We start from the raw sequence: 23,190 nt of genomic DNA, 5'->3' as shown, positions 1-23,190 counted from the left end.
TTGAAAGGCTTTTCCAAACGTTTCATTTGGTGTGTTGAAAACTCTTTCCAGTAATACTGAATATGTAATGTTTTTTGCCTTCCACTGGACTTCTTCAGTGTCTGCTTGTGAGATTATTGACAGAATACTGTTTCTACAGTAGAACACAGCTGTTCAAGTCCCAAATAACAGCCACAGCTAACCCCATGGGGGGAGATTCCTAACAGTTTTCCAAATTCTCTGTGTTAGTGACAGGTTTCAAACATACACTCAGCTATTAAGACATCAGAGTGTCTTTCATTTCTTAATCATTAACAGTGTTCACTCTGATTTCCCATGGAGTTGCAAGCTGTTAAAATGATCATTTGCTCCTTGCTAATTTTGAAACCAAGAGCTATTGCCTCCTTTAATAAAATGGAGGTCTCTCCTATGAACGTGCATAACTCAACAGCCCTAAGGGTCTGTGATGGGAAAACTTAACCTAGAAATAAATTGGAAAGCAAATGGGAGTACATGGAGAGTATAGTTCTCAAAACTGAAGAGTTCATTATTTCCACAGGATTTGATACACAGGTTTAGTGGTAGTGAGTTTTCAGTCAGTTCCCTCTACTTTTTACAATGTAGTATTTTTGATGACTATAAAATGAAAAATAGAGGCAAAAAAACCCCCAAACATTCATTTCTTAACAATAAAAATTATAACCAGAATTAAGATAATGTAGAACTATTATGTTAGTCCATTAAAATATTCAAAAACTTTAATATTTTATTAATGTTTTCCATTACCTGGCTAAAACAACCTGCACAGTGCCATATCACATGTAGTATTCATATCACATGTAGTACTCAATAAATACCTGATAAATTGATCTAATTATGTTACAACAGTTGATAGTGTGATCTTAGCTATTCATTTAAAATTTATGTCTATTATAGGAAAAGTAAAATTGATATGGTTTGAGGGGATATGCACTGCCTAATGTTGGGTATATTTCTACAACTTCTGTTTGTGATACGGAGTTCCTGTGGGCTAGGTCCCTGCAACTACTCAGGAAACCTTTTAGAAGGAATGAAACCAACTCCAAGGCCCACTCTCAAAGACATTGTTCAGTAGATGTTGAGTAAGGCTAGACTCTTGTGGGTAACATCCGAGATATTGATGATAAAGCTTCTGAATGACCAATATATATCATCCTTAGCCATCTCTTCAAGTAAGAATCAGCAATCCGAGGTATCGGTTCTTTAGCCTTTGTTGAGTGTGACTGTTTTGGTGAGAAACCCAAACAACTAAGGTATATTTCCCTTGCAATCAAGAGAATGAACATCTGGACTTCCTGAAGCCAAAATTTCTAACTTTGAGGATGTCTTCAATCACTGACTGCTGGACAGAATACATTGAATATGTGGCTGTGTGGTTATTGCTTTAGACACAGCATAAGGAACCAAAGTTAGCACTTCAGAGGAGTTCTTTCTTGTGCCCATGCTCACACTAACCCTCCTGGCCATCAGCCATCTTCCATTCATTCCTGACACAAACCCCACCCGGGATTTGTTTCCAGACCTTTGAGCTTAAGTCTCAAACTTTTCTGGCTTATACCATTTGTATTTCTACCAAAGATACATACATGAAAGACATTGTTGCCACGGTTTATTCTGCTATTGTTACTGTTGTAATTATAAGGAAAATGCTCATTTCCTAGTTCAGTATTTTCTGGTTTAAGTGTTGACTCAAAATATTTTTAGAATGTGTTTGTATCTTTTCCTCCCATAAGCTTTTTATTTGTTTTATGTCTCCCACATAATATTGTATACCTAATTAGTGCTCTAACTCAATAGTATTATTATTACATTGTTATGTGTTAATTATAATTCATTGTGATTTGATTGCATATTTTAAAATGTAGTACCCCTTTCTTATAGAATCTTCCACTACCTATGGTATTGGCCAACTCTGTCTTTCCAAAGGAGCAAATAACTTTGCTTTTAAGTGGGAGATTTGCTGAGCCCTTTGTGAAGATCGACTACGGTGTATAGCATGTGTCCTTGGAAAATGTGCAATCTAAGAGTAATAGCTATCATTTCTTTTCAGGTTAAATTTCACTTACTCTTCATATTCATGTCAGTAAGACTCAATGCTGTGTAGAACAAAAAAAATGGGATAAAAATAGTTAGACAAAGTCACAGACACTGCATAAACCAATACTAAAACTTAATAACTGAATCTGTAGGATTAAATCATTCAAATTTAACTATTTCATCTAAGATAATATATTTATCCATGAGTAAACATGGTTAAACAAATATTCTATTTTATTATGAATATGATTTTTGTGTCTAAAATAATTCTGCTAAAATCCAATTAAATCTTGAATGAATCAATAAGGAACAAAACTTTCCTCATAAAATCATTCAAGTCTGCTACAAAAAATGGCCAACACCACTAGTGCCCCACACAGGCATATAGCACACCTGTCAGGAAAAGATTCTGAACTGTCTCATGACCTGCTGGGGGGACCAGCATCTGAAGTGACAGTCATGGAGCATCACAGTACTGGTGCTCCTTCCTGATTCTGAGTATGGCCACAGGCTGAAGTTCTCTTCTGTCATTGGAGAACAGCAACCAATGTTCTGTTCTTAAGGGAGATATCACTAAAGAAGGATATCTAAGAAGGATCATGTTTGCTGTGCCCTGTTTCATCCTCTGTCCCCTTTCTTTCTTGTTCAGTTACTGAATCATTTCTTCAGGCCATCTAAGAATTACCCATACAGTGTTCACTGGGTCCAATCATGTACTACCTTTTGACTGAATGGATACATCTTTTAAATGTCGCCTTTTCATGGGTCAGGGCTTTGACATTCTTAATTACCACATCTCAGTTGAATTAAGGCGTTGGCATAAGTGTGAAACACCTCAGTGGTGAAAATACTAAGTTCCTTTTTTTAAAAATCAGTACAGTTAGAAATGAGGGGATCAAAAGACAAACACTGTAATGCGGATGAAGATATTTCTAGATAATAAGCTTTATGATCTTTGGTTTTTTGCAGGTTTTTATTACAATCTTTTATTTTCATTATCCTCAGTTTGCATAGCATTTTGCTACTTTTTGATATAAGAAACAAACAAGCAAAAAAAAACCCCATGCAAACACAGAATTCCAGCAACAATTGCTGTGATAAGGGATAGTGACTATTAACATATCCTTCCAAAACACTCTCAGTTTGTGAATCCACATCAAAACTAACGAAGCTCTTAAGCTGCTTCCTTTGTTAGCAAAAACACATTGACCCCTCTTTTTCTTCTTTTTTTATTTATTATTCTTTTATATATTACATTTCAACTGCAGTCCCACCCCACCCCCTTTCCATTTCCCCCAGATCCACCCTCTTTTCCTCTTCTCAGAAAAGAGTAGTCCTTGCAGGGACATCAAGCAAATATGGCATAACAAGCTAGAATAAGACCAGGCACATATTTTCACATCAAAACTGTTTGAGGCAGCCCAGTAGGAGGAAAAGTCTCAAAGGTAGGCAGAAGAGTCAGAGACAGCCCTGGCTCCCACTGTTAGGAATCTCACAAGAACACCAAACTACATAACCGTTAACAGGGCATATATGCAGAGGAACTAGGTTTGGCCCATAGGTTTTGAGTGTGCGTGTGTGTGTGTGTGTGTGTGTGTGTGTGTGTGTGTGTGTGTGTGTGTGTTTAATATGGGAAATAAAGAAAAGTACATTTTGAGCAAAAGAAAAAATATATATACCCACTGCATATATAGTTTGTGCTTGCTTGTATGGAGAGATTCGCAGAGGTTCTTGGAGGCTCATGCTAATGCTTGCAGTGGTGTGTGAGTGCTGATGTCGGTGACAGTGGTGCTTCTGGGAGTGCTGACGATAAGGATGGCATGGTGGTGTAAGGCTTGTGCTGGTGGCAATGGTGGTGGCACTGGTTGTGTTGGGATAATGCTGGTGCTTGTAGTAATCGTGATGATGGTGGTGGTGCTGGTAGTAAGGATGATGTGGTGGTGTGGTGGTGGTTGTGGTGGTGGTATGGTGCTGGTAGGGTGGTGATGTGATGTTTGTGATGTTTGGCCTCCAATAAGTCTGTTCCTTAGCCACTGTAGCATATTTTCTCTATTTTACTAGCAAAGAATGTACATAAAGTTTAGAAGTAGAACCTAAAAGTTCTCTGACTTTGATTACTTTTATGTATATGATAATTTTCCCTGTTCTTAGGGGGAACCCAAGGGCCTTGTGCTTGCTAGTCAAGTGTCCTAACACTGAGAGCTGAACCCTACCCTAAGCCCTCTAACATCTAATTAGATAAACTAGTTTATAGATGACTCCTTGTTTTGTTGCATACTAAGGATTCTGGCCTTTGTATGTGCAGATGCTGAAAAGAATCGAGGGAGATGAATGTGTTAAGGTGTGTTAAGATTAGGAAATGTGACGAGCAGTATTAAGGTTTCCCATGGGTCTTATTCTAAATTTATTCACCGAAAGCCCCTGCTGACATTTCTTTGCAAACTTTGATCTTGGTTTACAATGAACCTCCAATGTATTTGAGTGTTTTACCTTGAGCCAATGGCCACTACAAGTTACGTTCACAACATGTACTACAACCGTGAGCATCTTTGCCTCCGCTGTCCGAAGAAACACATCCCAATTATTTCATTCTTACATCAATTTCTGGACTTTAACAAATGAATTTCCTTCTGATTGCCCTTCCCTTTTTCATTTCACAATTGGAAATAAATGGCTACACAGAACTTGATGAGTGTATCAAGAAGAAACATTCAGCAACTCTCTTGACATTAACAGAACTAGATTAAAACTGAATGCCTTAAACGTTTGGATAGTGCAATAAAGCAAAGAATAATTTGGTTTGTTTGTTTGTTTCCCATCTAATATTTTTAGGTACAAGCCTATGCAGAAAGTGGATGGGGTTGCAGATGGTTTCACAGGAAGTGGCCAACAGACAGGCACATCTGTTGAGCAAACTGTAATTGCCCAAAGTCAACATCATCAGCAGTTTTTAGGTATGTTAAGGTGTAATGCGTATTAGTTGCTATTAGGATTTTGAAGAGAACAATGGTAGTCTCTTTTTTTCCAAGTAGAATGTTGTCAGATGTTAACTCCATATAAAGGGGGAGGTGATTTGGTGTAAACTATGACATTAAATGATAGTTCTGGTTCATCTTTTTTGGAATATTAAGCTATATGGAATCTTGAATGCATTTGCCTTAAAATCTCAGTGCTTTGAAATCAAGTGTTTTCAAGAGTAAAACAGTTGGCTTTTGTGATCAAAATCATGTTGTGTTTACTTCAGAAATAATGTCACGTCCAAAAGAATTCTCATTTCCTGCACACAAAGTTGCATATCCATACATTAGATTAGAAAAATTAAAAACAGTTTATTATTCTTTTTAAATTAATTACAGTGCTTCCTATTATAACGTTTAGAAAGTATACACATTTCTTATCATGGAAAATGTTTGCAAGTAGAACTTGAACACTTGAATATTTATACCAGAGCCTGAGGAACAGAAGTGGCAGTTCAATTGACAGGTATTACAAAGATGAGACTACATAGTCTCCAAACAGTGGGTCAAGAAAAAGAGAGGCTATCAGAGTGTATGTGTATACATATGTGTGTTTGTGTTTGTATATCTGTTTGTATATCTGTAAGCATGTATGTGTCTGTGTGTGTACATGTGTATATGTATGTATGTATATGTACATGTGTGTATGCATATGTGTCTGCGTGTATGTATGCATGTGTGTGCGCATGTATGTCTGATGTGTGTGTGTGTGTGTGTGTCTTCATGTGTATGGATGTATGTCTGCACATATGTGTCTGGTGTGTGCGTGTGTGTGTGTGTGTGTGTGTGTGCGTGTGTGTGCATGGTGTGTGTTTATGTGAATTGCCAACAGAAACAGCTGGAATAGACTTTTAGGTTAGAAATTTTCTGAGCTTGAAACTATTAAAGCAGTTTTCTAAACCAAAGTGCTCAAATAGAAGGTAGTTAGTTGACCATTGAGCTTTAAAACAATATTACTTTTTATATTGAGGTTATAATTTACCTTTGATATCCAAAGAATGTAAAATATTTTTTATTTCCTAGAACTTAAAACTGAATACCACTCTTCATTTAATTTTGAATTTGTAGTCAAGAACATACCAAAGTACATTTCTAATTGTCCAGGGCTAATGAAGAAAGAAAAGAGGAAGAACGTGTGCTTTATAAATTACAGTATCATCAGGAGAGGGCTGCATGAGGTTTCTATGCAGTAGCAAGTGTCCTAATAATTTGAATTCAGAAGTGTGTTAGAGTAGGTAGCCACCAGAAAGAGCAGGGTGGTTTGTCATCCTCAGAAGACTTATGCTGCAGTCATTGACTAATGTTCTTAATTTAATGTTATTTTGTGCTTTTGGCTATTACTTTTATAGATTTCATCTTATCATTATTTAAAAAGTATGAACATAATGAGTTTAAGGCTAAGTTTATTTTTATGTCGTTGGATAGCATAATAATAAAAATAACTAAAATTCCTATTGTCAAGCTCAGGTGGTCTTCTTTTATTAAGACCTATCCAATGCCCATTTTAAAGTTTAGTTCATACAATATTCACAAGTACACGCCATTCTTTCTTACATTATATGCTGAAAATGTTACTAAGTCTGGTTAGAAAATATTAATTTGAAAGTCAGTGATCTTTGGCCCTCTGATCTCTACATTTTCTTTTCTTTTTAGTCTTCTGAAAATTTCCCTCATTAATCTGTAATTGACACCATCCACAATAGCTTTTTTCTGTTATGTTGTCATGGTAACAGATGCATCTCGAGCACTTCCAGAGTTTGGAGAAGTTGAAATCTCTTCTTTGCCAGATGGTACTACCTTTGAGGATATCAAGTCACTGCAGAGTCTTTATCGAGAGCACTGTGAGGTAAGACTTTCAAGCATAGTCTGTGCACATGCTAAGTTTTACCACATAACTTGTTAAAACAAAATAATCAAGTTATCCCTGGGGAACAGAGAAGTTAGTACTATCTATTTTGAGCATTTCTTTGAACACTAATAAAAATCCTTCTTTTTCCTTGTCTCAGTGGAAAGTGAAGGGTGAGTGAGGGTGAGAACACATTTTATTCTCTTAAACTGATCATTGTATCTCTTGTTACAGCAATTCTACTTCTGTGTCTCTGTCCTACAGAAATAATCTGTACTGCAGAAATATGGTTAACACATCAAATGCACAAGGATTTATTGCATTATTCTTTTGATCAAAGAGGTTACTTATAGCTTCAATATCTAATTGTGAGAGAGCTTAAGTCTGCTATAATCTATAGGTTGGATTATTATATGTTCATAGGACTGAAAATAACTAATGAACTAAAATGAAATGTTAAACATTTAATGTTAAGGCAAAAAAATGCAGAAAACTCATATAACATGTTGGCCTCTGAGTGAAAGAGACCTTCCATAAATAACTTCCATAAATAATACGAAAAAATAAGAAAATGTTAGTATTATCTGTGGTGGTTTGAATCACTCCATACTCTTGGGTACTTAAACACATGGCCCCAGTGGGCAATGCTGTTTATCGAGTCCTAGAAATTTTGGCTTTATTAGTATGTCCCTGGAGGTGAGCTTGGAGAGTTTAGATATTTGTGCCATTTCAAGTTTGCCCCTTCTGCTTTGTGACTATGGTTCAAGATGTGAATCATTTACTTTCTGCTCTTGCTTCCATACTGTGGGACTGCCATCCTGGTCTCTAATCATCTGGAACCACCATCCCAAATAAACTCTTCCCCCTATAAGTTGTCTCGGTTATGGTGTTTAATCACAACAGTAAAATAATCAATACAGAAATTGGTTCCAGAGAGTAGGGTATTGCTGTGAAGGATCTAACCATGTTTGTTTCTGGAGAAACATGGAAAACTATAGAACTTTGAATAAGAAAAGAAGTTAAAAGCTGCAAATGGCACTTAATGGGACAAATCTACTAAGAGCTTATAAGACTGTAGTGCTGCGTGCACTGTCGAGGCCCAGCAAAAGAGATTTCAGAGTGTAACAATATTAGCAAGTGGACGATAGATTATTCCTGTGATATTGGGGTAAAGAATTGGTTGTTTTCTGCCTATACCCTAAGAACTTGCCTGAGGCTAGATTGAAAAGTAATGAACTTACTTTATTGGCAGAGGAGATTGAAGCACAGTACAATATCAACTCAATCTCATATTTTATTGTAATCACTCCTAAGCAGGTCTACAAGGAAAAAGAACAAAGGGTGCAGAAAGAAATATAAAATGCACAGAGACCAAAGGATACTGATAATCTCAGTGTTATTGCCAAGGCTTATACTGTAAAAGAAACTGCCATTGTTAAGGAGATTGGAGCCATGAGGATAGTCAGATCTGCAATCCAATAAAGGGAAGCTGATACTCTTAGGCAAAATCTCATCCAGCTAAGCTACCTACTTATTGAGAAAGTATAAGATGTTTCCTTGCACTCCTGGAAAGCAGCCTCAGTCAAAAGCTGTTGCTAATCAAGTGATCAACAAACCAACTTTTCATTGTTGTCCATGTGGGGATGGCTTGGGATGTCATGAAAGATGAAGAAGTTGTGGAATCTTCCTCTGTTTTCACAGAACTGCCAAGACCAAAGACTGTCACTACCTAGAGTTTCTGAAGGGAAGGGGCTCCGAAAGGTCATTTTTTGAAACTGTGTAAATGAACCCTGCCTTGTAATGGATACACTAAAATGTTGGAAATGACAAGTTCATAAGACACCTGACAAGGAGAACTGTGGGTCCAGCCCAAGAGAGGACACAGGCAGTAGATTTGGAGGGGCAGAGATATCTAAGCCCTTTGATATCAGTTAATGACATTAGAGAATTTGCCATTTTTTAGTCATGTTTTGATACAGTATTATTTTTATTACCCATTTTTTCCTTTTGGAATAGTGATGCATATTCTGTCCCATTATATGTAATTTTGATTTTATAAGGGGGTTTCAGTTAAGAGATTGACTTGAATCTCAGAAGAGAGTCTGGGGTTGAACTTTTGAACGATGTTGTGACTGAAAAACTATGAGAAGTTTAAAAATTGAACTAAATATATTTTTGCTTTATGGGATGGCTGCGTTATTATGAGGGTCAGGAATTAAGATGTGGTTTGAGTGAGATGTGCCCTGTACTCTTCTTGTTCATTTGGAGACTTGGTTCCAGTGAGTGGTGCTGTTTGGGGAGGCTTGGGGAATGTGTCACTGGAGATGGCCTAAAGCGTTTAAAGGCCCCTACTGTTTTGTTTGCTGTTTCTGTTTTGTGCTTGCAATTCAAGATGAGCCCTTTGCTTATTGCTCCTGCCACTGTGCCTTTGTTCCACCATTATAGGCTCTAACCCTCCAGAACCTTAAGCCCAAATGAACTTTCTTCTGTGTATTATCTTGATCATGGTGTTTCATCATAGCAATGGAGACGTAACTAATGCAAAACTATAATGTCAGGTTCAGGAGAGTCAGCTCTTCAATGGACCCTTTGGAATACCACACACAAAAAAAAAAAAAACAATGTAAAAATATTTAATAAGTACTTTGGTCTTCTCTTGGGGGATTCTTTAGAATTCAAGTAGCTTTATCTTAGGAGTATTTGTGATATGCCCTCAACTTAAGGATTAATCTGCGATTTCTAGAAAATCCCTGTGTGTTGACAGTGAAAGATGGAAAGAAGTTTCAGCTTAAAGCACGCATCAGTTGTTTGAGGGTTTCGTAACTTGGGGTTTTCCTGGTGTTTTATAACTCTCCTCCTACGCTCTCACTCATGTCAGAGCTGGGACTGTCTGGGAGGAGGGCTTTCTTCTTTCCAATATATCAGTGTATTTTAAATTTACCTGGTAGAAAGGAGCTAATACATTGCATAGAATTTTCTTAAGTGGTTTTAAATTTTAAGTAGCTTTATCCTAGGAGTGTTTGTGGTCTGCTTGCAGATTATAGAGTAGCCTGTAATTTCTAGTCAATTCCTCCTGACAGTTGACAGTGAAGGATAAAATAAGAAGTTTCAGTTTAAAGCATGTATAGATTTTTTTCCCTTGCTCTAGAAATAAGGTTACTTCAGTGAACCCAAGTGCTTGTCAGAGATGCTACGTTATTGACAACCAAGGACAAGTCCTCTCCTTATCAATATCTTTCTGTATTGAGTATACATATGTATACATATATATATATATATGTGGAAAATTTACAACTATTATATTCAATGAAAATGATGTGAAGATTCTTTAAACAACTCACTTATCTACTTATCTATATTAAAGTTGTCTGTAAGTAGCTTAGCTTATTACAAATATAATTCAGATTTTTTGAGTGACTCATTCAGAGTATAAATTGGAATATAATTATTTACACTGCTAAAGAGTATACCATGAGCTCATTCTAAGCAACAGATACCTCCAATAAAATTAAAATAGTCTTCAGATTATACAATTTTGATGAAAATTCCTGTTGTAATGAATAAATATACTTGATGGGAAGAGATGGGAGCACTCATCATTTGTCTGTGTAGAATGACAGTCCACAAAATGAACCCGCTTGTTTCTAAGTTATTAATGCTCATGCCATCTCGTATTGGAACAGAGTAGTGTCTTTAGAAGACAAAATTCTAATGTTTCCTTTTGCACATCAAATTTTTAAACAAAGCTGTCTGGATCTCAGATTGAATCCTGTAGTCATTTGCCAAAACCCAATAGAATATAGACTAATTTTTTTATTATTTATTTTTACACTCCAGATTTTATTCCCTTTCTGTCCCCCACCCAGACTGTTCCACATCCCATACCAAGTCCCCACCCGCCCCTCAGTCTCCTTAAGGATGCCCCCACCCCACCAGACCTCTAACCTTCCGGGGCCTCCAATCTCTTGAGTGTTAGGTGCATCTTCTCTGACTGAACCCAGACCCTGCAGTCCTCTGCTGTACATGTGTTGGAGGCCTCATATCAGCCGGTGTTTGCTGCCTGGTTGGTGATCCAGTCTCTGAGAGATCTCCGGGGTCCAGGTTAATTGAGACTGCTGGTCCTCCTACAGGGTCGCCCTCCTCCTCAGCTTCCTCCAGCTTTCCCCTAATTCAGTCAGAGGGGGTCAGCAGCTTCTGCTCATTGATTGGGTGTAAATATTTGCATCTGACTCTTTCGGCTGCTTGTTCAGGTCTTTCGGAGGGCAGTCATGACAGGTCCCTTTTTGTGAATGCCCCAGAGCCTCAGTAATGGTGTCGGGTTTTGGGGCCTCCCCTTGAGCTGGATCCCACTTTGGGCCTGTCGCTGGACCTTCTTTTCTCAGGCTCTCCTCCATCTCCATCCCTGCAGTTCTTTCAGATAGGAAGAATTATGGGACAGAGCTTTGACTGTGGGATAGCAACCCCACCCCCAACTTGATGCCCTGTCTTTCTGCTGCAGGTGGACTCAATCCTTCTTTCCTGTAGGGCACCTCATCTAGGCTTCCTCCGCTTTGAGTCCCAAGGATCTCTTACTTCCCAGGTCTCTGGTACATTTTCTAGAGTGTTCTTACAATCTCCTTCCTCCTGAGATTGCCTGTTTCCATTCTTTCTGCTGGCTCTCAGGGCTTCAGTCCTTTTCCCCCACCCAATACCAGATCATGTTCCCCTCTACCCCCATCCCCTCCCTTCCTCCACCCTTGTGGAATATAGACTATTTTAATTTCTATTTGCCTAAATATTTAAAATAGGTTGGAGAATAATCATAGTTTAGTCACCTACAAAGCTGCCTTTTATGAGGCTGGTGTTGGTGTTTTTTCAAAGGTCATTGGAGATAAATTAGAACATACAACATGATACACTGAAATTTTTGCCATATTTCATTTTATTTTTCTATAGTTTATTTTTTAAGGCAGGATTAGTCTGCTATTTGGAATTCTTGAAATGTATTTCCAAGGTATTTTTAAAAGTATCTCATGGAATATGCCTCAGCTGTAATTGTAAGAACTTCCTTCTGGAGAAATTTTTGACTTTTCCATGTATTTACTTTGTTTTCAGAGCTGGTCTTTTGTGTTTTTATTTAATCTTACTGAAAGGTTTATAATTGGATTACTTCATTTTCAGTATCTGACAATGTGTAGTATTCCCTGCCAGCTCTTAGAACATGTCTTCTACACACATGCTTATTAATGTCTGAGTTAGCCCCATGGTGTCCTCTATCACATCCTTCAAGCCAGAGCCTTACACATGGCACATGCACTAGAAGTATGATGTTACAGTTCACTTCTTCCTAAAAATTCAGAAGGACCCTAGGTTACCCTCATTTTCTCTGCTTTCTGTGGACTTTTATAGATCCTGATCTTACTTCTAAGTTGTTGATGCTATCAAACCCATTTTAATGATTTATATTGCCTCCATTTCAGCCTTTTAATTTTCAGCATAATCACAGAATTAAATTTTCTTTGCCTTCATGTTTAGTGTTATCTGAAGGTTCTATTACAAAGTGCTCTCAGTGGCAGACTAAAATTAAACGTGCTCATCAAAAGTTAGTAAAGGGGGCTGGAGAGATGGTTCAGTGGTTAAGAGCACTGTCTGCTCTCCCAGAGGTCCTGAGTTCAATTCCCAGCAACTGCATGGTGGGGCTCACAGCCATCTGTAATGAGATTTGATGCCCTCTTCTGGTGTGTCTGAAGACAGCTATAGTGTACTCACATACATAAAATAAATAAATCTTTTTTAAAAAGTTAGTAGAGGAAGTGACAGTTACTAATATCATCAACAGAAACTTGATACACCTGGAAAGCTGTTCTAGAAACTAAGTTTAACCTAAAAAAAATTAGTAAATTGTAATTAATATTGATCTATATAAAAGGAGTGTATGCAAGTAAAACTGCATGCGCTGATAGGGAAATCAAATTATTATATAGCCAAATATGGTTCTGTGGATATCCCTTTTCATCCCAGAGAGATATCAGTGCATGGAGGCCCCTCGACTCCAGTTTGTTACCTCTGCCTGGCGAGGACCCATGATCAACAGCCGACTTAGCTCAACCTTATCCCCATCTTCCACACTTGAGTTACTGATCACTCTTAACCTCTGCCTTCCTAGATGGTCAGTGGGCATCCACCTAGGAACACAGATATTTGGAACACTTTGTCCTTCCTGGTCTGGAGTAGGCAGTAGTGTGTGTGTGTGTGTGTGTGTGTGTGTGTGTGTGTGTGTGTGTGTGTGTGTGTGGTGTGTGTGTGTGTGTATGAGAGAGAGAGAGAGAGAGAGAGAGAGAGAGAGAGAGAGAGAGAGAGAGAGAGAGAGGTGGTTTTGGTTTCAACTGTCAGCTTGTCAAGTTCTCTAGAATTCTCCTAGAAGAGAGTATCAACCAGGGATTATTTAGCTCAGGTTAGTCTGTGGACATGTCTGTATGGGAATGTCCTGATTATATCAGGTTGGATTAGATATGTAACCTAACATGGAAGCAATATAAATATGAATTACTTTCACATTTAATAGATTTTTAATGCTATGTCTTATCATTTAAAAATAGAATATAAAGATTATAAACCAATTATTAATTTTTATTTCTTTTCCTGTTGCATGTCATTAAAGAAACACAATACATAAACTATTTGTCAGTGATTCTATCATTTTTTTATGTTTGAAATACAATTAATATCATCAAAAATGGAAACAATAAGAACAAAATATTAATTTAACTAAATTTTTCAATTTTTTAATCATCTAAAGTATACAAAATTCAGCTGGGTACTTAACTAGTCTGTTAGGTTTTCTTGTCTGTTTTTTTTTTCCTATTACTGTGATAGAACACAGTGATTTGAAAAGTTAGAGAACAGTTTATATGGGTTTATGGTCCCCAAGGGGACTGTCATGGCACAGAGACATGGCAGCTAGCAGGGGCAGAGCATGAACAAGAAGCTAAAAAGTTCATATCTTCAATCACAAGCACAGAACACAGAGAACTCGAAACAGCACAAGTCTTTAAAGTCTCAAAATCTTCCTCCAGTGACGATATATGTCCTCCATCAAAGCCACACTTCCTAAGCTTCCCCAAATATTGCTACCATTGAGGACCAACTATTCAAACACCGGAGAATACTGGGGACATCATACAAACCACCAAACAACCTGAAATGCAGTTTATTATTTTAACATGGAAACAATATAAACATTAGTAGCCAATGTTTGCATTTTTCTTTTGGAGTGTTAGAAGTTCAATATGTTTTCATTTCAAAAACACACTATACAGACAAATTATTGCTACTTATTTTTCTTTCTTTGTTACTGAATCATTGGAATATAACAGTGTTAGTATTTCAGAATGTAAATTATTAACAAAATTATTATTTTTACATCGTTTTAATATATCTTCAAAATACAATATGTTGTCATTTCAATAGGTAATTAATATAACAGCTAGCTAAGTATTGTCTGCCCCGTGTCTTCCAAAGTCTTTCATAGTCAGTATATCTTTGGTGCTTTTGTCATTAGACATTGTTTTGGGGAGTGGACAGATTTCTAACGTTCAGTAGACACATGTGGCTGCAAGCAATGTGTGAGTTCTGGAAAGGGTCAAATACATATAGGATCATTTATGTCATGTAGAAGTTGTAGCCACCTTAACAGAAACATCTTATGGTAAAGTAAAAGAAGCAGGGCAAGTAAGGGAAGTATTCTGATCTGGTCATTTTGTTTTAGGCAATATTGGACGTTGTTGTGAATCTTCAGTTTAGCCTGATAGAAAAGCTGTGGCAAACATTCTGGCGCTATTCTCCCTCTACTCCAACCGACGGCACTACCATTACGGAATCAAGGTCAGAATCAATATGCCTTTCTGATTTATTTTTATGATGAAGTAGATGTCACAGCTAATGAACTAGAGATATGTATGTATACCAGTTGTGAACTTCACCTGATAACACTGAGTAGATTGACGCTTTGACCATCCCTATAAATAAACCACAGACTGCTCTCCTGAGATTTTAGTGTGTGTAGCTCCCATTTTATTGATTTGGGGACTATTAGCTCTGTGTCATGCTAGTGGATTACTATCCTATCTGCCTTTCCGACCATAAGCAACTAGTATTGTCCATAGGTAGCTCTGGGGGTGTGTTTGTATATATACATCCATATATATTCAGCCATATGACACCAGTGCAATGATGGTAGAGTTCTAACCTCAGTAATATTTGATAAACTATTTTTAAAGTCCATTTTCTGTTTTATCCTCATTTGCCATCTATTCATTTGCAACATTTATTCACACCAGCAATCTGAGTGAAATAGAAAGTCGACTTCCGAAAGCAAAGCTGATAACTCTGTGCAAACATGAGTCTATCCTGAAATGGATGTGTAACTGTGACCATGGGATGTACCAGGCTTTGGTGGAGATTCTCATCCCCGACGTCCTTAGACCCATTCCTAGTAAGTTAAATGGAGACAACTACGGATGCTTTTGTTCTCATACATACCACCCAAGAAATTTGGGGAATTGATGTTGCAATCAGGAGTGATCTCAATTTTATTTAAATTTGTTAAATAAAGACCAAGCAGCATAGAGAATATTGCATGAAAGAAGCCTAGAGTGACATTGCAGTGAAGGGGAAGTGACCTGTCTTCTAGTCTTTTACAGTATTATTTTTCAAAAGGTAACCTACAGCTATGACACCCTCAGTAAACTAATTGCAAGAATCCTGATAGTCTAGTCAACCATGCAAAATTATTCTACTCAAGACTAAAGTCATCTGCATATAGTTAAAAAATTCAAATCTCTAATTGCAGACCATTTCCTTTCATTGCTGCTTAGAATTTGAAATGAGTTGATTGTGGTGTCCAGTAGAATTCAATTCCTTTATATAAGCACATACCCTGTCACTGTGCCATCTTCAGAACTAGAAATTCAGTTTCCATTAATGCTCATGGTTAACCAGGATTTGGGGAAAAACTAATAACTACACAAGCATTGTACCAACTGTGAAGCAAATAGAAATTGCATACATCACTCAGATAATCACTTTGTAGCAAACAAAGCTTCCTTTGTAATTGTAGATGTAAATGCTACTACGCTTATTTTAGAGGCAGTCAGCACTACTTTATACCTACATCCAATGAGCCATACTAGTGACCTGAACTGTTAAAAAAAAATTGGGACTGCTGCCACTCTGGCATTAATAAAGGAAAAGCTGTCTTTGCTCTCATGACATTGACTCTATGTACTTTAAATATGCTAGTCACCAATTATTTGTCATGTTGTGGAAAATACGTGAATAGGCTTTAGTAGAAGAAAGTGGATGGTGCTTACCTTTGTGTGTTTATACTTAAAAATGCAAAGATCCAGTGGAAAGTATAAATTCTCCTATACATCCCTACGTTAAAAAGAGATGCTTATACACATTTACATATTATGCCAATCAGTGTACATTAGTATATGGAGGAGAAAGTGAAAAACAAAAGAAATCCCACTGGCGTTATCGTAACACTTTATAAATGGCTAATGTGCTCCATGCTATACACACCAGGTTACCCGACTAAAAGTTTGATAGAAATTGATATTGTCATGGAAAATTTCACTATGTCAATTTCCACTGGTTTTTGTTCCAGAATTTCATTTTTTTCCCTACTCTCCTGCCCCTTGTGCTCCAGCTGTTAATCTCTAGAGATGTTTAAAAGACGTTGCATAGGCTAGCTCATTAGCCTATGACATCTGGCTACCAATATACAGTTTCTCTCATGAGATACAAGAAGGGTTGTCAGTGAGTGCTTTGTTTTTCGAGGCAAGTCAGTAGCTTCAATATTCATTAAACAATTCAGAAACTGTGCCTTTGTCTTAGCACCATAAGAGTTTAGCAGTTCCCTAATTTAAGTCATACAAAAATTTTAGTTTACTTTAAGACTTAGAATTTTAAGTATATAATACACTTGCTCTTTTGTCTTTTGAAAAATGTGATTAGAAAAACTGGTTATTCTGTCAAAGAATTTGTCTCTACACTCACCAGAAGATGAAATCATTTTATTTCTCCGAAATTACAAGATATATTAATGTACCATTCTACAAAAGAAATTTGGGGACTTCAATTTCCATTTTACAGTAAGGCTCAACAATATAATGCTTAAAATACAATGTAGATAGCTGTTGCTGGGTGAGGTGCATTTTAATACTGATCTTGAGCAGGCTGAGGCAGCTCAGCTTTGGAATAGATTTTTAAATACCAAACCATCCATTTATGAGTCTTTAGAAGCTGTCAGAATCAGTCTGCAAAATTCCGATTTTATATGAATCCCTACAGAGAGAAGAAACTTAATTTTATTTTTAAAAATTGTATTTCTTGGCTACTAGGACTTCACTCTACCATTTTCTGTCCAGATGGGATTTCTTTTTTTAGCTAAAAAGTCTGCACATCATACTAATTTAAAGTCAGCCTGAAGCGCCTATATTCCAAAATACATTCACCCGAAACATGGGAAAAGGAAATTAAGTGTGAATTATTGAATAAGAACTCAACTGGTAACACTGTATTATAATCCCAGTTGCCCATCATTTAGGTTTTTTTTTAAAAAGTAAATACCTAAACTTTTTAATATGCCCAATGTATCTTTTTATATTCTTCCATCAAGTTTGTCTAGATAAAAAAAGTCCATTCTGAAATGGTTTTAAATGACATTAGAAGTTATTCAGGTTATTTTTCAATTAAAATTATTGTTATATTAATTAAGAACAAATATAAAATGTAGATTGCCATATTGAACCTTAAAATTGTTCTGAGTTTCAGAAAGGCTGTTAATACTTGTCATTCTTCATTTTCATTCACGCCTGCTCTCCATGACTCTAGGACATGAAACAACAGAAAGATGCACTTCTTTCTTTTTTCTCTTGGTTAAGGTGGGGTGCTTTAGAGATTCCAAAAGGTTGCCTCTCAAAAAACTTCCACCCCAACCTAGTTAAGAGTATGCATTCTTTCCTAATCAATACGCAGGCAATTTCAAGCTGTACTATCCAGTTAACAACAAAGACTCAGTTGTTTTGTTATTGGGGTGTTAATCTAAATTCCCTCTTAAACCTATTTTGACTGAAGTTTACAAATAATAGTGTCAAACTTACTTCAGTATAGGAAGAAAAGTCCAGACTCTGGTCCTGCTTTATATTCTCCGGGGCAGTTGTCCAAAATAGGACTTCTTTCTCATGGTATACCACAGATCTGGGTATCTGCCAGACAGTATGGAGCCTACAGAGAGTGTTATGGGTGCTTTAAACATTTTGTAAACACCTAAAGTATTCCCCACAGCATATAGCCGTAGGCACAAAGGAATTTAAATATCATTGAGTAAATGACACATTGAGCAGACTCAGTGAGCAAATCCCTTGTAACATAGTTAGCAAGGATAACTAAAGGCACTTCTAGTCACTTCATGACCACTATAAAGTCCTGTCATGGGACCTGTCCCTATTTCAGGCTTTTAACACATTATGGTTGGCTGTAATATCTTAGTAACATTTTTCCTGTTACAGCAATTGTATCACACTTTAGCTCTACCTACCATGTGAAATTGGAATAGTAATCTGAAATTTTTGTTGTCCAATTATAAATTTTATCCTTTTTTCAACAAAGGCCAATTCTTAGGCTTTATGGTAAAACATTAAACATACATAGAGACAAAAACATTGCTTTGCACTGTGTTTCATTTTTAACCAACAATATCAAATAAGGTTGATTTGGGGACCAAAATGGAAATTTTACAAAGAAAATTCTTAGTCTTGATCACAAAACTCCTGATGAAGTTTTGTCCAAGGCAGAAAGCCCCATCAAGTCTATTCACAACTGGTATATGTGAGCATGAGCACGAAGTTCTGAATGTTTTCATTCCCAACAGGCGTCATCAGTGTCTGAGAACAAAGTAGTTTTAAAAGCCAAAACTACTATTTTTAGATGCATTAAGAAATTAGTAGTTATGTTACATTTTAATCAATGAAGATAATATAAATTCTTCTCTGTGCTATTAAAGTAGCATAAACATATATTTCCCTTGTTCCAGCTTAAAATTAATGGTATTGCGTATCTTTATTGTTGTACTTTAATTTTCTGTCATTCAGGTGCCTTGACCCAAGCCATTCGAAATTTTGCAAAAAGCCTAGAAGGTTGGCTTTCAAATGCCATGAACAATATTCCACAGAGAATGATTCAAACCAAGGTATAGTTATGTTCTTTGTGGTGTGTGTGTGTGTGTGTGTGTGTGTGTGTGTGTGTGTGTGTGTGTCTGTCTGTCTGTCTGTCTGTGTGTCTGTGTGTCTGTGTGTGTGTGTGTGTGTGTGTTTACACTTGCTTAAGGAACTATTTTTCGATAATTTTCTCATAACTGATGTTTATATAGAAGTAGCATAGAGTATTATACAGAACTAGCCTATGGATTCTATAGTTCAAAGCTGCTACTCATGCCTGGTTCCAGAGTATCCCTTTCTGGCAAATGCCCATGGCAAGATTGGACAGAGGATATACTTTCATTTTGCTGCCAAAAAAATCACATTCGTGGCTTTTGGTAAGTAGCTGTGTCCACCAGCAGACTCCAGGAGTATATCTTTACCTTCAAAATCAGTTGTATTCCTAATAATAGCGCGAGTAGTTGAAATCCACTTCCCTTCTCAGTATCATCAAAATGGATGCCTCAGCAGCTTGCCTACCATATTTGGCCATCTTGCTGAGTTTTGGGTTTAACCTGAGTGGTTCCAGTGCACTACAGAGCACAGCTTCTGCTCTTCTGCTGTTGCACATATGCAGTTGTTTTTCTGCAGAACTCTTCGGTCAGTAAGACAGTTTACCCTGACTAAGGAAAGCGCTGTCTAATGAATGGCAATAGTACTAAAATGCCTACATTCAAATCTCACCACTTAAGTGAGTTTCTGTACAGTCTTGGGCAAGCTACTTAAAACTAATATAACATGTTGAGATGGTAGTTCAACAATGTGATATACGTATGAGACACTTAACCTGGTGCCTGGTATGTAGTAGGTATTCAATACATATAAACCAGAAAACCATGTTCTCTACAAGTGTCTGTGAGCTTCAGTGAATGTTCATCCGTACAGTCCTAGTACTTCTCACTTTCAAAGGAGCCTCCTTCACAGCATCAACCAATTATTCTACTCAACCAACTGGTTCTTCAAATATGTGCTTCTTATGTACCCATAAAATCCTATCAATTTGTTAAGGTTTCTGGCATATTTTGAAAGACTGCAGTCATACTGCTATTTATCTAACATTTTTGTGAGATCATAAGATCTATATATTTATTTAGGGGTTTTCTTTTATTATCTTTGGTACTTTTCAACATAGGCTAGTTCATTTAGTCTCATTCAGAAAGTGAATGGTCACCAGCTAGGGCAGTATAACATTTGACCAGTATACATAATGTCTGGGCTCAATCCATTATAGTAGTTGTGGAGAAGAAAGGAAAGAAACAAAAAGGCTATGGAAAGAATGATCATTAGTTAAACTAATGATTAAGCATACCACAGCTAGCAAAAATTAGAGGTCACCATCAAATGTAAGGGCTGAAGCTCACAGCATTAGGAAACATCTTTCCATGTTTCCCCAACGGGAGCCTTAGAACAGAGAAGAGCTCAGCTTCTGAGGAGTGAGCACTGCGGCCATGTTCTTCAGGCTCCTAACAATGCCTACCCTTGACTAAATCCCCCTGGAAGCTTGAGTGCTGGCCATCCAGGGCAGCCTTTCTGGCCAAACAATGATAGAGGGAAATGGAGAGGAGGTTTTTGAGAGCTAAAGATGTATTGGATGTATTAGGGTCATAACACCTTTGGACTTTATTGTCTCACCAAGTGTAACAACGTGTAAGCTAATGGTGTAAGTGAGTCATAACAGGAGATGTAAATGGCACTGCCCTGTAAAGTGTCTTTGTCCAACCAACAATAATAGATCTTTCCATTTGCTTTTCCAAATAAAAAGAAACGTTCCTACTTGTCAAGTTTTAGTTGTCCTAAAAAGAGTTGGGGAGGGAATGAAAGCACACATGTTTCTACTTTTCTTTAACAATGTAATTTCTTGTTTGGGTTTGGAAATTAACTTCTAAGACTGGCTTAATTATTGCTGAACTCAGATGTCAAAAATTGTGGGAGTTTATTTGTGTTGACCTCAATGCATTCAAAACTAAATAATTCTTTGTTTAAGAATCTTAAATGCTATATAATTTGCAAGTAAACTATTACCAAATTAATTTGAAATGTGTCTAAGGAAAGCTTAAATTTGAAGTAAAACAAGATTTGGAGATTGCAGTAGTTTCTTTTATGAGAGGAAGGAGGTAGGTTGGGGAGGAATTACAAAAAAAAAAAAAAAAAAAAAACAGACATCCCACCACAGCTTGCTTGTGTTTCTATAGGTTGCCGCTGTAAGTGCCTTTGCCCAGACTCTGCGAAGATACACATCGCTCAATCACCTGGCCCAGGCAGCCCGCGCAGTGCTTCAGAACACTTCCCAGATCAACCAGATGCTCAGTGACCTCAACCGCGTTGACTTTGCCAATGTCCAGGTACTCTGCGTACCTGAACATTCTGTCTCTTAAAGAATGGTGACAATTTTCTAAACCAGGACCATCTGATTGTGGACTGGCATTATGTGTTCACAGTTTTTCTAAAGCTGGAGTTTTACCCAGTTTTATTGATCCCTTTGTTTTGTGAGTGAAGTCAGATAAAGTTTATGAACTATAGACAACAGAATACATCCAAATTTGCCAAGAAGTTACAAGAATAATCAAGATCAGAGTCACTGAAGTTTAGCAAAAAAAAAAAAAAAAAAAAAAAAAAAAAAATCAGACTAGTCTATGTCTATGAGAATTTGAAAAACTACTTAACTGCTCTTGTTTCCTCTTCTTGGCTATAACAGCTACCTTAGGTTGTTTAAATTGTGATTTGTACACATTCAAATGTACTTCTGTTACTATAGTAACCCACCTTGGAAAAACTAAGCACCACTATTGCAGCATTATTGCAGATATCTGAGAAAATTCTCTCACTTAAAGAATTAACTGCAAGGCCTGCTTGTGCTTACCACAGGCTGTGTTCCTACACTGACTGTATAGACAGAGGAGGCAGAATAAACCTACCCTGTGTACACCTCAGCCTGGGCCACTGTGCCTAGTCTGTATTGTGAATAGGTAGACATGGATTTGAAAAAAAAAAAAAGAATTAACTGCAGTAAGTGTGGATGCTTGGTTCAAATAAAAAATATTTTCTAACTCCAGTTGCTCTGTACTTTACCCTTGGAAATGACTAATGTAGGTTCAGTGTGGAAGTCTAACAAATATTTTATTCATGATACAAAAGTAACAAAGTTAATGGTTACTTTTAAAATGGTACCATGCCTGACCTAAAGTATAAGCAACAAAGTTAAAAAATTCATAATTAAACACACTCCGAAATATAAAACTTTTGGAAGAAACAAGAGACTACATAATGAATATAACAAGACAACGCAAAGTATTGCAGAAGCTCGAATCCTGAAGGCGTCTATGACCCAAGTTTTGGCTACTTTGTGGGTTCTTTCCTCCTTCCACCTTTCATCATCCCTCTTCTGCCTCCCTTTCAACCCCTAACATTAGGTAGGAGAGAAAAAAGATAAAGGAGAAAGGGGGTGAGGATATCCTTAGACTAATTACTTCCGGCTGGAACAGGGGCCTCAAAGTTCCTTGGAACAAATTTGATCTTCATTTTCAAGATATCCAATTCCTTTTCTCTTAGCACACTACCACTTGATAAACAGCAGCAGCAGCCCTCTCCTGGCAACTATTGTTATGCCTAAACTTCTCTGGGTACTCAGGGTCTGGGAACCATTTAACACTATTAAAAGATCGTAACTGTTCTTATATAAATCTATTGTACTGAAATACATGACAGCATAAGAAAATGCAGTAAATGACATAGCTAATTCAAACTTTGTACTAGTAAAAAAAATAGAACAAACAAATACCTAGCTATATGGAATTGGTTATTTAATAATATTTTCATGCAGTGAAACATGTTTATGAATGAGCAAATAAATATAACTATATATCTGTCTGCATGGAAAGAGAGGTAACATTGTTAAGCAGAATATTAAGTATTAAATATTAAGTTATTTATTATATTTATATACTTAGTTTAATTTATGTTAAAATTATGTATGTATAAGTATAAATATAAATGAGTAAATGAGTAATGTATTTATAAACATGCAATGTGT

The 23,190-nt window shown here is 36.8% G+C and overlaps 1 protein-coding gene and 1 non-coding gene across 12 annotated transcripts in view; both read left to right on the top strand.

Annotated features, from left to right (window-relative positions):
- Positions 1–23,190, top strand: part of Rfx3 (regulatory factor X3) — a 259,528-nt gene that overhangs the window by 191,430 nt on the left and 44,908 nt on the right. For 9 of the 11 annotated variants that reach the window (NM_001395594.1, XM_063268579.1, XM_063268574.1 and 6 more), the window contains 6 exons: positions 4,888–5,009; positions 6,806–6,918; positions 14,666–14,781; positions 15,237–15,391; positions 19,056–19,153; positions 21,353–21,502. In NM_001395594.1, coding sequence (NP_001382523.1) covers positions 4,888–5,009; positions 6,806–6,918; positions 14,666–14,781; positions 15,237–15,391; positions 19,056–19,153; positions 21,353–21,502 — 754 coding nt within the window. Of the gene's footprint in view, positions 1–4,887; positions 5,010–6,805; positions 6,919–14,665; positions 14,782–15,236; positions 15,392–19,055; positions 19,154–21,352; positions 21,503–23,190 lie in introns of those variants that run through there. The other 2 variants (NR_172644.1, XM_063268582.1) reach the window with 1 other exon arrangement.
- On the top strand, positions 22,004–22,136 carry LOC120100391 (small nucleolar RNA SNORA51). Its single transcript, XR_005500152.1, has one exon. It is a non-coding gene; the product is annotated as a small nucleolar RNA SNORA51 (small nucleolar RNA).

The sequence above is a fragment of the Rattus norvegicus genome, chromosome 1 (genome assembly GCF_036323735.1).
Source record: "Rattus norvegicus strain BN/NHsdMcwi chromosome 1, GRCr8, whole genome shotgun sequence".
NCBI classification, from domain to species: Eukaryota; Metazoa; Chordata; class Mammalia; order Rodentia; family Muridae; genus Rattus; species Rattus norvegicus.
The sequence above is the reverse complement of the archived record's forward strand: the minus strand, read 5'-3'. Positions and strand labels throughout refer to the sequence as shown.